Source organism: Psammomys obesus, unplaced genomic scaffold (genome assembly GCF_907164565.1).
Source record: "Psammomys obesus unplaced genomic scaffold, mPsaObe1.curated_primary_1811, whole genome shotgun sequence".
NCBI lineage: Eukaryota > Metazoa > Chordata > Mammalia > Rodentia > Muridae > Psammomys > Psammomys obesus.
In genome coordinates this window covers 16,934,404-16,950,680 of record NW_026585504.1, presented here as the reverse complement: position 1 = coordinate 16,950,680, position 16,277 = coordinate 16,934,404, and the positions used below count along the sequence as shown (strand labels likewise).

At 42.3% G+C, this 16,277-nt stretch overlaps 1 protein-coding gene across 4 annotated transcripts in view; it reads left to right on the top strand.

Moving 5' to 3' along the window:
- The window catches only part of Bub1b (BUB1 mitotic checkpoint serine/threonine kinase B), a 48,802-nt gene that overhangs the window by 29,680 nt on the left and 2,845 nt on the right, over positions 1-16,277 (top strand). The window contains exons 10-21 of one of the 4 annotated variants that reach the window (XM_055603797.1): positions 595-707; positions 1,174-1,289; positions 2,382-2,431; positions 4,298-4,355; positions 5,131-5,239; positions 5,853-6,124; positions 7,066-7,199; positions 8,108-8,248; positions 8,735-8,835; positions 12,226-12,375; positions 14,177-14,319; positions 15,894-16,065. In XM_055603797.1, the coding sequence (XP_055459772.1) occupies positions 595-707; positions 1,174-1,289; positions 2,382-2,431; positions 4,298-4,355; positions 5,131-5,239; positions 5,853-6,124; positions 7,066-7,199; positions 8,108-8,248; positions 8,735-8,835; positions 12,226-12,375; positions 14,177-14,319; positions 15,894-16,065 (1,559 nt within the window). Of the gene's footprint in view, positions 1-594; positions 708-1,170; positions 1,290-2,381; positions 2,432-4,297; positions 4,356-5,130; positions 5,240-5,852; positions 6,125-7,065; positions 7,200-8,107; positions 8,249-8,734; positions 8,836-12,225; positions 12,376-14,176; positions 14,320-15,893; positions 16,066-16,277 lie in introns of all 4 variants that reach the window. The other 3 variants (XM_055603813.1, XM_055603805.1, XM_055603789.1) reach the window with 3 other exon arrangements.

Sequence of the window (16,277 nt, the reverse complement as noted above, 5' to 3'; positions counted from 1 at the left end):
TAGAACTCTGAATGATTCTCTTACATCTTTGTGTGCATATTTCAATGTTAGAATTACATGGCCAAGGACTTTGTAACATCATTGGAACCTATTTTCCATTGTACTTGTGCATAATAGGTATTCCTTTTTTTCTTAAGTAGATACCTAAAAGAATAGAAACCCAGATCTCAAATTGAGGACCCTGTTGGAGGTTGATTTTTGTGTGCTGTGTGTTCAGATGCTGAATTCTGTGCCCCGAGATCAGGTTGCAGTCCGGACATGGGAACTGTCATGATTGTTGAAGAGTTTCCTGTATCAGTGTTGTATAAGGAATGCTCCCCAATTATCTGATTGGCTAATAAAAGAAACTGAACTGCCTACAGAGGGCAGGAGAGTTAAGGCGGGACCCCCATTTTCAGTCTGGGGTCCCGGCTGGACCTTTTTTCCTTGACTAGATACATAAAAGAATAGAGACTTGGACCTCAAATTGAGGGCCCAGTTACCCTTTCTTGTTTTCATCAGTATTGACATGCATACTGAGGCTATGAGGCTAGGGCAGTTTTTGCAGGATGCCTTGTGAGGAGGAAATACCTCAAGTGATTCCATTGTTTCTAGCTGAACTGTTGACCAGTGCAGAGAAGAGAGCAGAAATGCAGAAACAGATTGAAGAGATGGAGAGAAAGCTAAAAGAAATCCAGACTATCCAGCAAGAAAGAGCTGGTGACCAGGTACATTTTTACTGCTTTTTAATACAGAAAATTCAGGCATGCCAGGCAAGAGTTTTACCTTTGATATACATGCCCAACCTGAAAAAAAAAATTTTTTTTTTGTTAGTTTTTTAGTTATTACTAGTAGGAAGTAATTTAACAAGTGACTTTCAATGGGATTTATGGCATGTGAAATTAGTGATGTCATTCATTGACTTCTAGATTATATTCTCATCTTGTTATTCTGGTTTTAACTTTATATTTTGGTCATGATCCATTCAAATGGAGTTCCTTTTTAATTTTTAATATATACTTAATACTGCTCATTTGAGTATAACAACATCAGGTTGACCAGGACCTAAAGTATTGGAGATTGATCGGTCGGCAGATGTCTAGAAGGTGATAAAGCAAATGTTAGCACAAGAGCTTAAAAATAGCCTTTTCCGTATGGGAGGGACATTGGCTTATTTATGTTAATGTAAAGCAGCAAGAAGAGACGATGCCTAGAAAGGAGACAGCCAGACTGCACACTGCTTCAGAGTCTCAGGAAATGCCGGGAGCATCCCTGTCCTGGCCCGTCCATCCACTAAGCTCATGTCCCAGGTAAGACCATGGTGGTGGAAGGCGTTGTGCTCACAGAGCATAGAGCAAGCTTTTGGCTCTGGCCATTTGAAGTTTCCTTAATGTTTTGACAGCCCTAAGCCACGAGTTGTACCAATTTTAGCAAGGTGTCGTGCTAAGAGGGAGTATGTGATTCTGACTTTTCCTGGGTGAAAATCAACAGTGGAACCTGCCTGGAACTCTGTAACTTGAGCCCTGAGAGGTGGAGGCAGGAGAGTCAGAACTGCAGGGCCAGTAACTTTGAGACGAGCCTCGTATACATGCGGCCCTACCTCTATCCCCACCCCCAAAATACATAAACATGGTGGTACAGTCTGGTGGGTCAGAATGCTCCGATCATCAAAGCCAGTCTAGCTGATAAGATAAAGTCTAGGAAGACCTTATCTCAGAACAGCAAAGTGTGGGATGAGGAAATATACATAAAGCATATTACGTATTTTTGCATAAAATGTCCTTATAAAACCCAATCCAGTACTGTTTACAATAAATATATGTTAATTAAAATCAAAAGTCGGGCATGATGGCACATGCCTTTAGCCCCAGCACTTGGGAGGCAGAGGCAGGCGGATCTCTGAGTTGGAGGCCAGCCTGTTCTACAAAGTGAGTCCAGAACAGCCAGGACTACTCAGAGAAACCTTGTCTCAAAAAACGAAAACAAGAAAACAAAAAAAATATTTCAAAAGTCAAAAAATGACCACACAAGATAGCTGCTGTCCATGCTAAAATGTGCCTTCTGTGGTACTGTTATTTTTGTTTCATAAAATTGGTGGCTTACCATTTTGTAATCTGCTTTAACTGTTGTTGTGTTATCAAAAAATTTATAGCATTTTCAGTGTGTAATGGTTCCCTCTTGAATAGGATGAACAAGATTATGCTTAACAGAAAGTCTTCAAACTTAAATAAAAAAGTATGACTGTGGCAGCTGCCTGTTATCCCACCTCTGGGGGGCATTTCAAGGCCACCGTCCACCGCTGTTATTTGGAAGCTGCCTGGATAGTATGAGCTCTGCCTCTAAAACAGAAGGTCTTTCTGTGGGTATTGAACACATGTTTTTTTAAACAAATTTCTTTACAGGGAAGCTTCACCTGCTGAAAACATTTTGCAAGAACAGCCTGACTCTAAAGGTAAGTTGAATTGGACAGCGTTGTGACAAATACTAACTCAAATGCATTTCACAAGACCCAGTAAATGCTCTTCTTTAATTATAGTAAAATAATTAAAAGAAGAAAGATGAGTTGGCATAGAGTCTTATTTTGTCTTTAAATAAAGGAATTAATTATAAACACATATAATCCATTACGTGTGATTTGAGAGAATATTTTCATAAGATTTCTCACCTTTTGAAACACTCAGTTCAGGGCCAGCAAGTCCTGGCCGGTCACGGTGCTTGCTGTGGAGCCCAAACACCTGAGTTTGAGCTTCAGAACCTGCTGACCTTCACGCAGTCACCTGACTGCACAGATATGTAACACACATGCAAAACAGTTGTTTAAGTCTACACTCAGGCAGACGTAACCAGCAGCAGCTTTGTAAGGAAAGCAGCTCTTGGAGAGGGGGATATTTTGAACTGTTTTATATTCATATTGGTGTTCTCTTCTGCTAGCAGTATGTTAAAAATATTAGGCTTCCCATCTGTTAAGCTTAGTTGAAAAGATGACACATTTTCCCTTTCCGTTTCTTTTCGCATCAGTGATTATTGTTGTGTAAAAGCTATTAAAGGCAAAATGTAAGCTATGAAAAATAAAAGTAAAAAGAGACCTAAGGGCTGGTAAGATGGCTCAGCAAGTGAAGGCAATTGCCTAGTGAACTGAGTTCAAGCCCAAGACGCATGGCGGGAAGAAAAACTGACTTCCACAAGTTTTTTTTCTGACCGCCGTATGTTTGCCCACACATGTACACACCAAAAAATAAGTATTAAACAAAAAGACTCTACATACAAAAATGGTTTTAAGTGGCAAAACATGAATATCCACTTGAAATTAGTTTTGTAAAAATAAATCTAACGGGCCTCGAACCCTACCAAACAATATATAGGGAGCACAAAGCAGGAAGAAGCGTGTTGAACAGTAGGGAGAAAATAACTGGCAAAACCCAGCATGAAGTGACCAAAAAAAAAAAGAGTTGGATTTTGTGTGTGTGTGTGTGTTTTTCATACTTATTTGTGTATGTGTGTGCTTGCATGTGATTGCACATGTGGAGGTCAGGACAGCTCTCAGGAGTCAACTCCCTCTTCCATGTCAGTTCCAGGGATCAAACTCAGTTGTCAGGTACATGACAATAGCCTTTTATCCACTGAGCCACCCCCCTCAGCTTCAGAAGGAGGCGTTTGAATCATTGACAGTATACAGATCCTATTATGCGTTTCCAACTCAAACACATTTTTAAAAAAAAACATTGTAAACAGTTACTAAAATGTCGAACTGGCTAGCTATTCAGAGATTGTTAGTTATACAGATACATAATAATTAATAAAAAGATAAACAATAAACCACAGATAAATAATAAGAGCCTTTTAAATGCTTAGAAAATCATACCGAAATATTTGCAGATGGAATGGCCCTGGACCACTGTCAGGGCCGTGCTGTGTTTGGGGAGTAGCTGCATGGCTGGAGAGCACAGACGTATTAAGATCATGCGTATTTAGGGAATTATTACGAAATGATCTACTTTAAATATTTTTTTTCACTATAAGAACAAATCAGAGGCTGGACAGGTGGCTCAGTGGTTAGGAGCACAGGTTGCTTACAGAGGGCCCAAGTTTGGTCCCCAGTACACAGGTGCGGCTTCAGGGGATCTGATGCCCTTTTCTGACCACTTCAGATACCTGACTCACTAATGTGTGTGTACTGTACCCGCACACAAGACACACACGTGTGTGCATGATTAAAAACCTATTTTCAACTGTCATTTTTCCTTCAAACAGCAGTTTTCATTACTTTCTATAGTTTTCTTGAATTAAACACTGATAAAACTTTATTCTCTTTCTATAGGTCCCAGTATGCCTTTCTCCATTTTTGATGAGTTTCTTTCAGATGAAAAGGACAAAAGGTTTGGTTTTATTGTTTTTTGTTTGTTTGTTGTTACGTTTTTAAAGAAATAGATCTTCCTATATACGAACACTTAACTTAGATTTTAGATTTAAAAAAAAATTTTAACTAAAAAAAAATGTTATACGTGTTGGTGTTTTGCCTGCATATATATCTGTACACAATTTGCACAGATGGCCAGAAAAGGGTGTGAGAGCCTCTGGAACTAGAGTTACCAAGCTGGTGTGAGCTCCCATGTGGGTGCCAGCACTCGAACCCAGGTCCTCTGCAAGAGCAGCGAGTACTTAACTGAGCTATTTCTCCAGCCCCTTACCTTAAATTTCTTGAAGACATGTATTATGTATCATGTGTATGTGTATATTACATAAATACTATCACATATAATATATTATACACACACACACACACATGTATTTATGGGGGTTTGCATGCCATGGCACATATGTGGAAGCCAGAGGACAGCTTTTGTGAATCGGATGTCCATTGGGTCTCTCGGGTCGAACTCAAGTCATCAGGCTTGGACTACAAAGCACTGGTACCTGCCGAGCCATGTTGTTCCCCAATATTCTCGCCCTGTGAGTGAGGGTAGCCAAGCACTCTGATACACATTAAGGGCTAGGAAGGAGTTGAGATAGGAAGACCATGGGTTCAAGGCCAGACTGGAGTGCATAATACAACTTTATCTCAGCAAACAACCAGAAAGACATAAATGAGAGGCTGGCGGTTGTCTCTGCCCACAGACGAGGGAGTGTTAACTGGAATGTGTCTTTTCCCAGTCCTGCTGCAGACCCTCCACAGGCTCTCAGAGCCCAGCGAAGACCCCTCGCAGTTCTCAAAAGCACGGAAACCATCGCCTCAAATGAGGACACATCTCCTGATGCCTGTGTAAGTTAACATCCATGGGCTTAGAGAGTTATTTCACTCAAATCTCTCAGAAGTTTAGCATTTGGCTGGTTAGATGGCTCAGTAGGTAAGGGCACTTCCTGCCAAGCCTCGTGACCTGAGATTGATTCCTGGGTCCTACATGGCGAAAGGAGAGAACTGACTCCCACAAGTCGTCCTCTGACCACATGGCTTTCCCCGACACACACATACAAATAAATGTAATAAGTGAGAAAGGTACTGTCAGTTCTCCCGTTTCAGGTAAAATTGTTTTCGAGAGGACATTAAGCAGTTTTTCTGTCTATAAAGTCCTCAAGTCCTTTTTTTTTTTTTTTTTTTTGAAGTATAGTTTTCTTTGTTAACAAAATCATTTTCCTCAATGCTGTCCTATGCTTTTTAAATTGTCTTCAACTAGAGGTCCTGGTATGTTATTTCTAGATCCCATGTCATTGATCTTATGTCGAAGATTTAAAAAAAAAAAGCATGTGTATGTATATATGTTTCCTATCACATTTATTTGATATATGTGATATACATATCACATATATATCACAACAAATATATTCACACATATTTGTTGAACTGTCTCAGCTAAACTGTGTTTTGTTTTTTATAGGATGAATTTACAGGAATCGAACCTTTGAGTGAGGACGCCATCATCACAGGTTTTAGGAACGTCACTCTCTGTCCTAACCCTGAGGACACCTGTGACTTTGCTAGAGCAGCTCGTTTTGCATCTACTCCGTTTCATGAGATACTGTCCTTGAAGGGCATCCCTTCCGGTCCTGAGGGGCTGTTGCAGGAAGAGGATCTCGATGGGAAGGCCGAGGGCCACCACACTGCGCCAGCCACTATGTATAACCAAACCCTCAGCATCAAGAAGCTGAGGTGATTGGAGTGTGGGCTTCCTCGGTCTGGGGGCTAATCCTCGGTTACAGTGACTAGGCAGGAGGCTCTCTTCCAAATGCTTAGAGATTCCAAATGCTTAGAGTGGAGATCACATGCTGGTTTGGGTTTGAGGATTAGAAGAAGTAATTTTGGGTGGTTCTGAGACCCAGAGGTGCAGGAGAGGTGGCTCAGCAGCTAAGAGCATTTCCTTGTAGAGGACCTGGGTTTAATTCCCGGCACCCACATGGCAACTCACAGCTGTCCATGACTCCAGTATTCATTGTCCTCTTCTGACCCCTACAAACATGGGGCACAAACTTGTGAGGGGAACGCTCACATACATACAATAAATAAATCTTACAGGAAAATGTTTTTTTTTTTTTTTAATCTATTTCTGATTTGGGAAAATTATGTGCTTTAAAAATGAGGCTAATAAAAATCATAGCATCTATAAATTATTTTAAAATAAATTTTATCACAAGATTAGCTCAGTGTAAAATTTATAACTTAGAAGTGTATAAAGCTGGGGCTAACGAGATGGCCAGTGGTTAAAAACACTTGCTGCTCCTGCAGAGTCCCAGGTCAAGTTCTGAGCACCCACAAGGAGCTCACAACCCTCTGTAACTCCAGCTACTGCCATACATGCAGACAAAACAGTTATAAAAGAAAATAGAGGGGCTGGAGAAATGGGTCAGAGGTAAAGAGTTTCTGTTGGCTGCTCTTCCAAAGGTCCTGGGTTCAATTCCCAGCAACCACATGGTGGCTCATAACCATCTATAATGAGATCTGGTGCCCTCTTCTGGCATACATGCAGGAAGGACACTGTATGTAATAGATAAGTATATAGAAAAAGTAAATGGATCTTCATTAAGAAAATATATAAAGTTTTAACAAGTTGGAGAATATATCCCTGAGGACAGCTTCACTTTTGTTTCTCGCAGCCCAATTATTGAAGACAGCCGCGAAGCTACTCATTCATCTGGCTTCTCCGGATCGTCTGCCTCTGTTACAAGTACGTCCTCCATCAAAAGCCTTCAGATTCCCGAGAAGCTGGAGCTGACTAACGACACTACAGGTAGACCCATCCAGCCTGCGGGCATGCTTCTGACCTGCCCAGTGAATGCAGACTGACGGTCAACTAGTGAAGCTGCCACAGTTGTCAGATTACCAGATGAACCAGCAGTAACCCAACGTAGTTTCATCAGAACCCAAGGCAAATGGATGTGGCCACATTAGCAGCGTTGATTTGTAGTGTTGGAGTGTTTCCCCAATCCATCACCGCACACCTTTGTTTTGTTTTGTTTTGTTTTGTTTTGTTTTGTTTTTCCAAGACAAGTTTTCTCTGTGAAGTCCTAGCTGTCTTGGAACTCACTCTGTAGACCATTTTGACTTTGAACTCAGAGATCTGCCTGCCTCTGCCTCCCATATGCTAAAATTAAAGATGTGTGCCACCACTGCCTAGCCCCCATTCTGTTTTGTTTTAAGGTTTAATTATTATGTATGCAGTGTTCTGCCTGCACGTACACCTGCATGCCAGAAGAGGGCACCAGACCTCATTATAGATGGTTGGGAGCCACCTTGTGGTTGCTAGGAATTGAACTCAGGACCTCTGGAAGAGCAGCCAGTGCTCTTAACCTCTGAACTGTCTCTCCAGCTCCTCCACCCATTCTGGTTTCTTGTTTTGTTTTTTGTTTTGTTTTTTAATTCTTTTTTATTTGCATGTGGTGGAGGTGGGAGAGTTAGGGGAGTTAAGAATAGAGGGAAAGAGAAAGATTATGCAAAGCCCAAAAAAGGGGCATCAGCTCAGGCAGTTGTGAGCAGTGAGACAGGAGCCGAACTCAGATCCTCTGGAAGATCAAGTGCTTTTAGCCCCAAGCCATCTGTCCAGCCCCTTTAGTACCATGTGGTGAACATTAGTTTTTATGTTTTTTTTTTTTTTTTTTTTTTTTTTTTTTTTTTTTTTTCAATTTCTTTTCTCCTCAGAGAATGCTGTTCAGTCACCCTGGTGTTCACAGTATCGCCTACAACTGTTAAAATCCCTGCCAGAGTTAGGTGATTGTACAGAGTTGTCTGTGGAAGATAGACCAATGCCTACCTTGGAAATAGGAGAGGAAATTGAGTTTGGTAAGTATTGCTGAACACCTGTTCTTTTGCTTGTGACAGCACACAAATAAGTGATTTGGACACCGTAAGCCCTTGAATGTAGTGTGTCTAACACAGTGATAATTTCATGCCACAATAACAGCTGTACTTTCGTTTGCCTCTTTTAAATATTTTTTTTAGGTTTATGTATTTTATCTTATGAGTGTTTTGCCTGTGTGTATGTGATGCCTGTTGTGTCCCTTAGAACTGAGGTTACAGGTAGTTGTGAGCCACCATATGGTGTTGGGAAGTAAACCCGGGTCCTCTGCAAGAGCAGCAAGTGCTCCTAACTGCTGAGCCATCTGTCCGCTCCCCCTTCGATTTTTAAGCGAATGATTTTGAAAAGTATTCTAGATGCCACTTATGGGCAAAAACACTCAGACCTCTCACGCTTAAGCCAGGAGGTAAAGTGTGAGGACCTACATATGTTCACAGTGACTTTAAAATGGAATCAAACCTTTCCAACAGGTAACGAAGATTACTGCATCAAACAGGAGTTCCTGATCTGTGAGGATTACAAGTTACTCTGGGTGGCCCCAAGACACTCCGCAGAGCTAACCATGATAAAGGTGAGGCTGACCCTTCGTCAGTGCATTAGCTTGTAAATAAACAAGGAAGATGGCTGTGCCCAGGGCCCTGTCGGCCCTGTCTAATGTCTGCTGGCTCATTTGCTGAGAAATCAGTGAGCCATCCAAAAGTCAGTCACCATTCTGGGTCAAGATGACAGATCATACACAGACTATTTTGTGAAGACTCTGTGTCCAAGCATACTAGGCATACTATTGTGTTGACTTGATGGTGTTGAGAAAATACGCCCTGGAGTATGTGGACTGCTCCCCTCTGGTCAGACCAGATTCTAGTCTTGTATCGCCCTGAAATCTCCATTCACCATTACTGTAGGATAGCTTCATTATGTTTTTCTTACTTTGGACACCCAGATATCTTTTCCTTCCAGTTTCTTTTCTTTCTTTTTTTTTTTTTTAATGATTCCTTATTCATTTTTATGTACATTGCTGTTTTACCTTAATGTAAGTCTATATGAGAGTTGGATCCCCCGAAACTGGAGTAACAGAGAGTTGTGAGCTGTCGTGTGGGTGCTGGGAATTAAAACCGGGTCCTCTAGGAGAACAGCCAGTGCTCTTATCTGAGCCATCTCTCCAGCCTCCCCTTCCTTTCTGTCTTGGCTTAATTCCTCTTCTTTTGGAAAAGGACATTCTTCAGAAGCTTTCTGAGGAAAAGAAGGTAAAGGTTTTTAAATCCTCTGGGTCATAGGATTCCTTATTCTGTGTCTTTTCTTGATTGGTAGTTTGACTGGATAGAGACTTCTTTGTTTTTGTTTTTGTTTTTTATAATTTTAAAGGCTTTTGTTCTAACCTTGTTTGGTTTTCTTTTCTGTTGTTGTTTGGCTGATTGGTTTGGGGGGGGGTTGTTTGTTTGTTTTTTCTATAGTTTTAGAAACTGAAGATAGGCATTGCGTAAGCAAATGTCCAAATACTGGGCCACATCCTCGACTCCTCCCTAGCCTTACTTTGGAAGTAATTTGCCACGCTAATCTTTATTTATTTATTTATTTAAGTTTTATTTTGAGCTCAGCAAATCAATTTTGTTTGCAAAAAGAATGTGCTAGAAACCAAACCAAGCACAGACATTGACTTGGTTTTTATTCTAACGTATGTGGCAACTGTGTCTTTTCCCAATTGGCTAGGGTGCAACCTAATATCATTAGCTTTGGGCTAGTTTTAAAAGAATCAGCACAAAGGGAATGAAGGAAAGGGGTCAAGGGTCAGCCACTCCGTGCCATCAAGTTCTAGAAGTGCAGTGGGCTTTAGGGGGAACTAAAGCTTTACCTGTGGGAGTTAGTTGTCATGAGGTGTTTTCAAATAAAGGTCTATGTAGACCTGGTTGCCCTCAAACCAGTAATCCTCCTGTCTCTGCCTCAGGCATACTTGGATTGCAGGCATGTGTCACCATGCCCGGTTATCACTTTAATCCTTTCCAGATTCTGTAAGGTGTTATTTGTCGCCAGCATGGAAGGTCTCTTATCACCCATGTGTTAGGCAGGTAGTCAGCAGAACTTTTAGTCTGGAAGCTCATTCAGTCTTGACATTTTCTTTGCTTTCTCAATTTGTAATTTCTTGTATTAGGGTGTAAGTTTTCCTGTACAATTATTTCTTAGTTTAGCATTTAATTATTTGAGTTTGTGTATGTGTGTATAGATCAGAGGATGGCTTGTGGGCCTCTATTCTCCCATCATATGGGTTCTGGGATCCGTGAAAAGCATCTTTACCCTCTGAGCCATCTCACCAGCCCTATTTTGGAGCTGTACGTTCTGGTTACTTCATTGGGTTCTTTACCTACTACCCTTCTCCATACCCATCCCTTGCAACTCCAACACTAGGTAGGAGAGAAAGAAGGATGGAGAGGAAAGGGGTGTAGATCTCTTTAGGCTACTTCCTGCTGATTAGGGGCATCGAGTTGCTTGCAGCAAGTCCAGTCTTTATCAGGATATCTCAAACTAGCAGCCAGCAATCCAGCAAATTGTAGTCAGCAGCCAACAAAAGCAGCATCAGAAGGACCAGCAGTCACCTTTCTTGGGGCTCTGGCATTGATACACCCACTGCAGAGTCCCCAGAATTCCAACCAAGAACTATCTTCAGCTGGCAAAATCACTCCCCTGCCAGGGCACAGGGCAAATCATAGTCACCTACTGTGGGCAATCTGAAGCCACCCCATAGTCCACACCTGGGATTAAAACAAAAACACAACCACAGCCTGGTGCAGCGGTGCATGCCTGTAATCCCAGCACTCAGGAAGGCAGAGGCAGATGGATCAAGGCCAGCCTTGAACTAAGATGTGAGTTCATTAGAGCCAAGGCTACACAGAGAAGCCCTGTCTCCAAAAAAAAAAAAAAAAAAAAGCAAACAATAATCACATAACAGCTGAGTTTTTAAAGAAACCAAGATTCTCACTACACTATTTCCTGTATGTTCTCTCTCTCTCTCTCTTCTTCCCTGCACCTATGCTGGGCAGCTCACAAGACCTGTGACTCCAGCTCCCCAGGATCTGAGCCCCTCTTCTGAGGGACCCTCTCCTTGGGCATACATAACCGCACACAAACAAAAGTAAAATATTTTTATTCCTCCTGTAGCTTCTCCTTTGTCTTACTTTCTGTAGTGCATTTGTCTCTTGGTAGCTGCAGGGAATTGCTTCTAAGACACTTCCTACCCGTGCCAGAGACCTCAGCCTGAGGGTGCTCAAGCCCTTTATATAAACTGACATAGTATTTGCAAACAGCCTGTACACACCCTTCCATATGCTTTCAGTCGTCACCGTGCTACTCATAATACCTGACATAATGTACAAGCCATGTTACTTATCGTGTGCTGTTGACCCGCACGACCGCACACCCCAAGTATTTTCCATCCGTGGTTGAGTCTTGCACCATACAACCTGTAGATTCAGGCTGATTTAAAACCGTAGTTTGTTGTTTTTGTTTTAGACAGGGTCTCACCCTGAAGTCCTGGCTGGTCGGGAACTCAATATGTAGAGCAGGCTAGCCTAAACTTGAGTTAGTCCCTCTGCCGTTGCCCTCCTTACAGTTCCTTCCTGCCTTCATGCACGGGTAGTTGAGATTCTGTGTATGATAGCAAACAGAGCCTGTTTGTCCTTTTCTGTCTGGCTCATTTTACTTAACACAGTTCACTTTCCTACAATTAATGCGATTTTGTTCTTTATGACCAAGACACGTGTTTTCCAGCTTGGCATGGTGGTACACACTTTTTATTCGAGGAGGCGGAGGCAGGTGGATCTCTGGGTTCAAGGCTAACCTGGTCTATATAGAGAGCCCTAGGCCAATTCAGGGCTATGTGGTGAGATCATGTCTCCAGTTGGGTTTTCAATCTCCCAGCCATCACCCCATCTTCTAATTGCCCTTACATTTTATATATTATGTCTCACAGGCATCTTCTCAACCTATCCCGTGGGATTTTTATATCAACCTCAAGTTAAAGGAGCGTCTGAATGAGGATTATGATCAGCTTTCCAGCTGCTGTCAGTACCAAGATGGCCATATCGTTTGGTACCAATATATAAATTGTTCCACCCTTCAGGTTTGTCATACTAAAAACATACAATTTAAAATTAAACAAATTTATTCTACATTTATGAAAGACTTTAATACAGAGCTGGTGAGATGGCTCAACAGGAGGGGACTTGCTGGCAAGTCTGACCTAGGTATGATCCCCAGGACCCAAACTGTGATGAGAGAATACTAAATCCTGTAAATTCTCTTCTTTCCACTCTCACATCATGGCACGCACGCGCACACACACACACACACACACACACACTAATAAATAAATGTAATTAAGAATTTAAGATATTTAATACAAAATTCCTCTCAATTATCCAGAAATAGACCAGCCAGGCAGTGGTGGCGGACGCCTTTAATCGCAGCACTTGGGAGGCAGAGGCAGGCTGATCTCTGTGAGTCTGAGGCCAGCTTGGTCAAGAAAGAGAGTTCCAGGACGGCCAGGGCTACCCAAAGAAAAAGCCTGCCTCAGAAAAAGAGAAAAGAAGTAGCCCAGTTGTTGTTTGTTATTTATTTAACACTCACTCTGTGTGTGCGCGCGCGCACCATGGTGCGTATGTGGGAATTGAGGATAATTACAGGTCAGCTCTCCTTTGAGCACATGGTTCCAGGGCTCAAACTTAAGTCAGCAGCCTTGGTGGTAAGTGCAGAGACTGGCTGGCCTCAAACTCTTCATTCTTCTATCCCAGGCTTCTGAGTGCTGGGATTACCGGTGTTCACCAACATACCATCTCTAGAGAAAGACAAAGCCAATTAAAATTTAACCGTTTCGATGGCTCTTCTCAAGTGACAGTTCATTGGCTGGTTAGGTTTTAGTGCTGACGATGGGCCAGCTCCCAGTACAGACTAGGCAATCACTCTACCGCCGGGCTGCATTCCCAGCCTTCTTTTCAGAGTGGCTTTGATCGTGTACCTATTTGGTATTTTAACAGTTTATCCTGAGAGGGGAGAGGGAGGAAGCAGTGAATGAGTCACCTAACTAGAATAAGCATCATCTTATTCAAAGCAAAATGGACTTTTTGTCTTGCCCTTACTGCCTCCCCTGCAACCTTTTTAAAATACAGACATAATATATCATTTTATTCTCTGCTGTATTCTTCAGGATTTGCTACCAGTTTTCTGTTTTGTTTTGTTTAAATAAAACACTTTGTAGACCAGGCTGGCCACAAACTCACAGCAGTCTGCCTGCCTCTGCCTCTGCCTCCCCAAGTGCTGGGATTACAGGCGTGTGCCACCACACCCAGCTACAAAATAATATATCTTTTTTACAGATTTATTTATTTATTATGTGTTGTAAGTATACAGTGTTGTGTTTTCATGTACACCTGCACTCCAGAAGAGGGCAGAAGATCTCACTATAGATGGTTGGGAGCCACCATGTGGTTGCTGGGAATTGAACTCAGCACCTCTGGAAGAGCAGCCAGTGCTCTTAACCTCTGAGCCATCTCTCTCTCCAGCCCCAAAATAATATTTTTTAGTGTTTTACTTTATTTACATGTGTGTGTGTGTGTATACATGAACATGCACATCCATGTGATTATCAGAAGAGCTTGCAGGAGTCCTTTCTGTCTGTGTCCACCAGAGATCACAACGCTCTTCTGGCCTGGCAGCAAGCACCTTCACCTTTCCTTCATGCTCTTCATCCAGTCTCATTAAATCCTTACAGTCTTAAGGAGGAAGACCTCAGAGCTTACGCTGGGGCAGGGGCGCAGGCTGTGTTCCTGTGGGGAACAAAAGGAAATGTGCACAGCAGGTGTCCTAGGGGAGCGTGCTACGGATGTGGCAGCTTGAGGAATAGTTTGCTGTCCTTCTGTTTCCAGGATCTTCTTCAACACAGCGAATTCATTACTCATGAAATAATAGTGTTGATTATTCACAATCTTTTGACAATCGTAGAGAAGCTACACAGAGCCGAAATAGTTCATGGAGACTTGAGTCCAAGGAGTCTGATCCTAAGAAACAGGTTGGTCCTTTTCATTTCCCTACATCGGCTGTTTTTTGTTTTTGAAAACAAAGGTAATTGTCATATTTATGCCTTAAAAAAAAGTGTGTGTGAGTGTTTTCTCTGCTTGTATGTCTGCACCACGTGCATGCGTGGAACCCAGCAAGGACAGAAGTAGGAGTCGGGTGGAACTGGAGTGACAGATGGTTGAAAGCTGCCATGTGGGTGCTTGCCTTGCATGGGTAAAGCCCTGGGCTCCAACTGAGCACCGGGAAGAATATAAAAGGACATTATCTTTTATTTAAGAAATTGGACAGGAGTATATATAGTCATAAGATAGTAAATACAGAAGAGCCTTTTTATTATATACGTAAAATGTGTGCTTGTCTGCATGTGTGGATGCGCACCACATGCACGCTTAATGCCAGTGGAGGGCAGGAGAGGGGCCTGGGATCCCGTGGAACTGGACTTACAGGTGGTTGTAGGCCACCATGTGGATTCTAGAAATTGAGCCCCTGTCCTCTGCAAGAGCAACAAATGCGCTTAACCTTTGAGCCATGTTTACCCCCAAGAAAGAGGCTTTTGAAGCGCTTTGTTTATTGTGTATGTAACTTGTGAGGAAAATGAGATCGAGGGGTTGGGAGACTGCTCAGTGGTAACGTGATTAATAACTTGGGTTTGGTGCCTGGAGAGGGAGAGGAGGAAGAGAAAGGTTTTGCCCATGGCAACGCTAGCAGCTGAGAGAGAGCTAGAGAACAGTTATGCTTCTGTATTAATCTGTGACGCATTCTCTCGAGCTTAGAAAAAATGTTTTAAGTGATCATAGTTTATAAAAGCAAAATTCAGTTGGATCTATGCCAAAAAGAAATGCTGTACATTCCGAAATCCTTCTGCTACAGAGGTGTGTGATTCATGTCTTGTAAAGCCTCTCTTGGTACCAGTGGGGAACTGGAGGTAACTGATGGAGAAAGGAAACAAAAGGCTATTTCCCCCCTCAAGCAAATTGTTTCTGGATATTCATAGCGAATATTTTATGAAATACACTAATTGATAGTAAGTTTATGTTTTGAAGTATTTTCTTAGAAAGTAAGAGATAAGGTTACCAAAAAAGTAAGGTAAAATATGGTATTGGTTTCATTGAAACAGGAAACTTCACGATATAGGTAGCAGTTCACTGGAAAATAACCTCATAAACTTTTTTATTAAACTTCAGAGGTAGGTCCCTTGCTACTTGGAAAGCCCACCTGTTACAGTAAACAAGAAGGGCTCTGACTCCTGTGTGTGGCAGAGCCTACTTCTAATGACAATGCCTGCTGCATACATGGTATAGAAACTTGAGATGTTCTGTGGTGACCACACGCTGTGGTTTAGATTAGAGAGATTCTGTGTGACCAAAGCCATCTTAACCCTTTGGGCTGCCCTTGCCATTACTTCTATGTGTGCGTTTTCATAACTAACCACTGGAGGGCACTGTTGCCAAGGCTAAGACACACCTGCAGTCCTATTTTAAAAAAAGAGAACTAAAAAAAAAAGGGCCAGCTCTGCAGCTGCTTTCACAGCCTCTTTCTATTATCTCCTCTTGAATCTGGCTTCAGAATCCACGATCCCTATGATTGCAGTAAGAACGATCCCGCTGTGAAGATAGTCGACTTCTCCAACAGTGTTGACCTGAGGGCGCAGCTGGATGCTTTTGCCTACAGCGGCTTTCGGACTGTACAGATCCTGGAAGGACAAAAGATCCTGGAGAACTGTTCTTCTCCCTATCAGGTAAGTGGAAGGCAAGCCTGGACAAATATGCCAGACAAGCTGTGAGAGCTGGTATTTCCTGGCACTGACTTGCCTAGAAAAGCTGGCCTAGTTTTCAAGTAGTGTATCACCATGCAACTTACAGTTAACCATTTTTCCGTGAAGAACTGTAAACATACACATGTAAATACGGAACTCGGTGACTTAGGTGCTCAGGCCATCTCTGTTATTCA